The following is a 6,754-nucleotide window of genomic DNA, read 5'->3' on the forward strand; positions in this document are numbered from 1 at the left end:
TCGACAAAAAAAGACCCTCCCCCAGGTTTAAAGGGGGGGGGGGGAGGTTGTACTTCCATTTTGGTTACTGGACTCCCTAACCCCTTCATGCTGGGAGGAGGGCACAGCAAGCAGTGGGCGGATGCAATAGCCAGCCTGCTGTTGGCTATTGCCCCCGCCCACTACCTGCTCTATTTACATTCAGCTACCGTCTGTGGAATCTTGCCACTGGCAGCTGTCATTCCCGGGCTGAAGCTATTCAAGTGCCATGTGCTTACAATATAATAAAAAATAAAATAGTAATAATTATACAAAAAGGTGGAAAAAAAGTCAATTTCAGTTTTGGCCTGTCAAATTCTGCTGCGGGAGGTGTGTTTCAGTGCCATTCATTTCAATGGCACCCCAAACATGCCTCCCACCCACAGTGTGATCGTCCGCACTTGAAACGCATGGTACCGCAATGCCGTGCATTCTAGTGCAGTGCGACTGCAAAAAATTGTACATGCAGTGTTATTATTTTTTTTTTTTAATTAGGGATGTTATTTAATTTTTTTAATCTGATCAAAAAAATTATCGGCCAACTAATCAATTATGAAAATAATCATTAGTTGCAGCCCTAATTCACACCTATATTTTAGGTACGATTAGGGATTCCTGCAACAGGAATCTGCCATTTCCCGCTGCAGGAATCCCTAATCTGCTGTTTACAAGCGGCAGCTGCCACCCATTTAGGCTACACGCGGTTAGGAATCAATCATTGATTCCTATGCTAACCGAATGTAATCGTATTCGTATGTCGCTTAAAGTATAGGTGTGAATGGAGCCTAAGGCCTCATTCACACGACTAACAGCCAGGCCCGTACTGTACACAGCCATACGCTCACCCGAACTGCACGTCCGTGCGGGTGTCGGTACTCTTATGCTGACAGGATGGATCCTGTCTGCGTCCAAGCAGGGACACCCGCAGTTCGGGTAAGCGTAGGGCGGCGTATGGCCGCATACTCTGATAGAGTAGAACAGGCTGCCGTGTACAAATCACACACAGCACCTGTCCTTCCCGGGAGTGGCCCGATACGACCGTGCACGCAGCACGGAGCTGTACGGGCCAGCTGTTAAGTCGTGTGAATGAGGCCTTATAGGTGAAACCTTGTGACAAAGTACATCTAACCAGTTGTGGCCAACTGCGTGTCTATAAGCACCCTTCTATGAGATTGCCGAGATAAGTTAAAGCTGGACAGTGATCCCCCTCCCTCCCCCCATATGCCTAAATATGTACCCTTGATGGATGAAAACCTGCACGTTTGTGGAAAAATCTACCCTATATTTTTTCCATGGATGGAGAAACAAAACCTCAACAAGGTATGGTGACAATTGCAGCAGATTCAAGCACACTCAATTATATCAGACATACCATCTTCCTCCTCAAGCCATTAAAATGATCTCCTTATAGGAGGCAGTCTGACATATTTCACAAGCCTTTAATAGTGGTGCTCACATACAGTCAGGAAAGTGTTAACAGAGGAAGCTTAAAGGGTGTTGGAGGGAATGCCCCCTGGAAATTCAGATGAAAAAGGGTCCACCTATAGCTTTATTTCTTTACAGAAATGTTATTATCCCTGAGAAGCAGACTGGTGATTACACTGCGTGGAGAGTATTGTTTCAGGGTCCTGGACAAACCGATATTGCTACACAAACAAGTTTTCATCCAATTGAGTTCAGGAAAAAAATCAATATGTGGCTGCCATATTTCAGCAAAAACCTGCTGAGTCTAGATTAACACTGCAAGCTGGAGTACATGTGTGTGTTTAACAGTGTATATAGTGCTAGATCATATCAATATTATTATTATACAGGATTTATATAGTGCCAACAGTTTGCGCAGCGCTTTAAATATCATAGGCCATGGCCATTCCAGTAATAACGTTACCCTGTCCCAAACCTGGGCATTTAAAGTGGAGGATGGGATGAAACATGGAAAAGCAGAGGACATCTTCGGTGTCAATGACATTTCAAAAGTCAAAGAAATCTAGAGATAACTACAGCCTTAGCCATATGCAAATCTTAACTTGTCCTGTAAAAGTCAACTTGACACTGCCCCTATCCCGCCACCCGAGACTTCCTACCAGTCAATGAGGCCACCAATCATAATAAGATCAATAAGAAGACTTGGAAGGTAGGAAGATGTAGGGGCAAGCTCGACCCTACAGGAAATGTCAGGATTTGCATATAATTTGAAGTTGAACTGCAGACAGACATAAAAATACACAAATGAATGCAGTTCTATATTCATTATTACATAAACAAGCCCACGTTCACATGTCAGATGTGGGAGCATATGCCATGCCGCACACAATGCCACATCACATGGAATCAAATGTTGCAATGTTAGGTGTGCTGCAGTGCCATTATTTCTTATTGACACCCCGACGCATCTACCCATTGCATGTGTGTTGCATTGCGGTACATTGCAAGCGAACCTATTACCATGCTTTGTGGTGCGATTTAAAAAGAAAAGGTGCATGCTTTTTAAGGGCAACTTAGCTGTGGTAGGCGGCCCATTCAAATGCACTGCATTCACAGGTGCGTGAATGGGGGCTATATGTATTTTCAGGGGAAGCAGTGTAAGTACCTTAATTTGGCTTGATATCAGCCTCTTGCAAACCCTGTACAGCAGAGCTCATAGTGGGAGAGGAAGAATCAGCACAAGAATCCAGTCATTTCATGTGCTAACAAAGAGCATGCGGATAGGAGAAGAAAGCTAAGTGACCAAGTTCATCACTGTGCAGCTTCTCATTGACTTGTCTATTCCCAGTTAGGTCCATGACAGCCTGGGCTCAGTGGAAATAGGTTGGATGATGCTGGTCATGAGCATGAAGAACATCTTGTCAATCACAATAACGAATAACGGACAGGTAGGAACTGCAGCGTTGCCAGCAGAATTACTAAACTGAAGAATCTAGCTTGCTGCAATGAACACACAGTTTTTCAGGCACTTTGAATAATTAGGCCTACAGCATAAATCACAAAACATCTTGCATATAACCATAAGAAAACATATACTCACTTATATACAGTTCCACCATTTCCATGACCTAGAATGTCACGATTCTGAATGTCAAGTTCATTAATCTACAGGTAAAAAGAACAAAAAGGAAACGTAAACAGTTCTGTGTCATTCTGCAAGGAGAAAGTAACAAAACACAGACTATATAAATAACTGAAAAAACAAAAAGGACAAAAACTGAAGAAGGTGGGGACCCACACAACTCATGAGTGCTGGGGACCAGCAAAGCCAAAACTAAAGAGTTACTATGCCATAAATTAACAGTGCTAAAGAAAAAAAAAAAAACGACTGAAGCAAAATAGTATTCAGGTCAGTTGTACAACAAGTGCATAAGATCATAAAATGTAATGTGTGCCCAAATATAAGAGAGGGGACCTATAAAGTCCAAAGACTACAGCAAGCAGAAGAGATAGAATATGAAAGGAAATGGAAAAGGCACTACCAGTAAAAGACAATATGAAGGGTGGAAAATGCCCAAAACAGCACCAAATGTGGAGTAAATGGAAAACAGCACTATGGGCGAAATATCAGCTAATATGTAGACTGAGGGAAGAAAACATAACTGAGAGCAAGGGAGCACAAAATGTAAAGTGCAATCCTCACTACACACCTTACAATGGAACTGTACAATCTCCTTCAGGGCTTGTTCACACCAATCGCATTCCAGGAGCAGAGCAGTTACAGACCGGATCAAAACTGCGTCCAATGTGTTCCAATGGTATTTTGGGCTCTAGTTCACACCGCAGCATTCAGTTCCAAAGCATGTTAAAAAAAAAAAACTGCAGCAAGCCCTATTTTACCTGCTCTGGAACGCATGCAAACGCCCTGGAACGCACTGAAAGCCCATTCTAAACTAAAAATATTTGCAGAAACTCATGCAGATCTGGTCTGCATTTGGTGTGAACAAGCCCTTAGGCCCCTTTCACACGGGAGGTCTGATCAGATCCACCTGCCAGTTTTTCAGGCAGATCTTATCAGAAAACAATGTAACGGTAACAATGTAACAGTAACAATGGGCAGCCAAATGTAAATGGATGTGTGTCTGTTTACATCTATATACCTCAAAGTCCGTTTAACCCCATTATGACCAGTGACGTACAGTATACGTCACAGGCATCGGACCCGTTTAAACAGACCGCCAGGATTCCGTTTACATTTGTATAGCCGATTGCTTCTACGGGCCAGTAAACAGGCAAACAACCCCTCCCCAGCTGCTCCCCCCCCCCCCCCCCCCCCCACACGCATATTATTAGACATGTGCGAAAAAAAGAAGTTGGTTCAAGGCCCGAAGGAGGGGCAGAAGAGCCCGGGACCAGCTTCTCTGGTGTCGTGGTGAAGCTGGGGAGGAGATCGGCAAACCTCAGTTCACCGATCTCCTGCCCGTACTATGGGACTGGGAGCAATGCAGATTACATCACTTCTGGTCCCATAGCTGTCAGTGCTGGGCTCCTGAAACCCAGCAATATGCTATTTTCAAGTGTAAAGGTGATACAAGGGGTCTTTTGGACCCCCAGTATTACCTTAAAGAGTACCTGTCACTGCACTGTGTCTGGTGTGCCTACGTATGAAAACAATGATCGCGCTACACATGTTGGGTATTGCCGCGCACGCCAGAGTGAGAGCCGCAATTCTAGGGCCAATATTTTATGTGCATCTCTAAACTGATGACCTGTGGGGGCTTTTAATGCGTCATCTATGGACTTTTTGGGGTACTGAATTTTATCGCAGTTTCACAGAAGCACACAATTTTTAACCTGAGCAGGTTGGGTATTTATTTACTCGTTGTAACGTCATCTTTTATATTTTACCTAAAAATTGGTATTTTTCTTGTGGCTTTAAGAAATTTGGGCGTTTGATAAGGAGTTGCGCTAATATCGTGCAACATAAAAATTTGCAACTGCTGACATTTTATTTTACAGGGTCCTGGCTTTCAGAAAATATATCATATTTGGGGGTTTTAAGTAACTTTCAGGTCTAAAATGTGGATTATAACATGTAAACGGAAAAAGGCCTCAGTCATGAAGGGGTTAATTAAATAATAAAAGGGGGGAAAAACAGAAAGCTTGCGACCAAAATGCGACAGATCGGAGGTAACTGAATGTAAAGGGACACATGTCTGCTTACATCCACCTGCCCATAGACTTGACATGGGTCTGTGTAGTTCATTCTTTCCTCCATTGCATGATGGTGCAAAAAAAAAAACCTGAACAGATACGTTCCGTACTGCTCCGATCAGCAGGAAATCTGTACACTGATCCCCTGCTGGTCAGGGCGGATGCTGCCTGTGTAAAAGGGGCGTTAGATCTGGCAACAATTAATGCCCCTTCTAACTGGATATTAAATTGATTGTATAGTTTTGGCAAATCTCAACTTGACTGTACAAAGATTGGAAGATCAGACTGGAGCATTTATTGTGAGCTCAAGGGCTTGTTCATACGAGCCTGCATGCTAAACCACTGAGTTTTAGCATACGGCAGGGGTGGGCAAACTCCGGCCCTCCAGCTGTGGTGAACCTACAAATCCCATCATGCATCTGTCTCTGGGAGCCATGCCTGTAGCTGTGAAAATCTTGCAATGCCTCATGGAATTTGTAGTTCTATAACAGCTGGAGGGCCGGAGTTTGCCCACCCTTGGCATACGGGCTAGTGTACTTAAGTGACGTCCATTCGGGAGCAGTGTGATGTGCTGTTTTAGTGCACCACACTTTTTTGTAATTTTAACTTTATTAAGAGCGTACAAAGGGTACACTCCATGCAGGTCTCTGCACAGCAGCGCAATGTGTGGCGCTGTGGTGCACTGACCTCCGATGTCCTCCAGTGCGCTGTGGCTTTCCACACCGCACATCACATCGTGTTGTGGTTTTAACGGGGCACATAAGACTACTGTGTCCTGGCAGTAACTGCCATTCAACTGGTGTGGAAAAACGCCAGTCACCACCGTATGTGTGAACGGCCGTAAGAGCTCGCTTACACCAGGTGGGTTGAGCTGCATTGGTCAGCATTAATCAATGCATGCTCAACGAAAGGGCACATAGAAAAATAGTTTTCTCCATGTGCCCTTTCTCACCATACATGTGTGGTGGTGTGCTTTGCGCAAAAATGTAGCATGTCTACATTTTATGCAATGCAACTCCACATGTCAATGCTCCAAATGCACAGAATTTATTGAAATGTCACAAAATTAAAATTCATTCAAGTTAAAAAAGGAGTAAACAGTGTGACAAACGCACAATGTAAAGACGCAAGGCACCACACTACACATCAGAGAGAGAGAATAGAAGAGGTAGAGAGAAACAGAAGTGGGAGGAAGAAAAAGGAGGAGAGAAGGAGTAGTGTAGGACATGCACAGTGCATATTTTAGCCGTTTTAAGACTCCTCGGGCCCCGTCGGCTTGACAAAGGCCGATTGTGAAAATCGAAGGAGCCAGATGAAAAATTGTCGGCCAAACAGTGACCACCCATCAGATCAGATGTAGTCACTATTCTTGTATTCAGGCAGCCACGGGTGCTGGCTCTTGGAATACAATAGGCAGCAGTGGAGAGTTCTCCGTCCACGCTGTTTAGCAAGGATGGGGGAATCGAGTGATTCCGCTTGTTTACAAAATGTAGCCGTGTATGGCTTTCTTAAGAAAGAGACTTGATAAAAGATGAAAGTATAGATCAGAGATATGGTAAGAATCAAAGTGAAAATACAAGAACTATAAAAATGCAGA

General features: G+C 43.9%; 1 protein-coding gene across 1 annotated transcript in view; it reads right to left on the minus strand.

Annotated features, from left to right (window-relative positions):
* Positions 1–6,754, minus strand: part of MAP2K5 (mitogen-activated protein kinase kinase 5) — a 141,758-nt gene that overhangs the window by 87,846 nt on the left and 47,158 nt on the right. Inside the window, exon 8 of the mRNA XM_018552818.1 lies at positions 3,044–3,108. Within this exon, the coding sequence (XP_018408320.1) occupies positions 3,044–3,108 (65 nt within the window). The remainder of the gene's footprint in view (positions 1–3,043; positions 3,109–6,754) is intronic.

This window comes from Nanorana parkeri, unplaced genomic scaffold, assembly GCF_000935625.1.
Source record: "Nanorana parkeri isolate BGI_ZX_2015 unplaced genomic scaffold, ASM93562v1 scaffold98, whole genome shotgun sequence".
In the NCBI taxonomy this organism is placed as follows: domain Eukaryota; kingdom Metazoa; phylum Chordata; class Amphibia; order Anura; family Dicroglossidae; genus Nanorana; species Nanorana parkeri.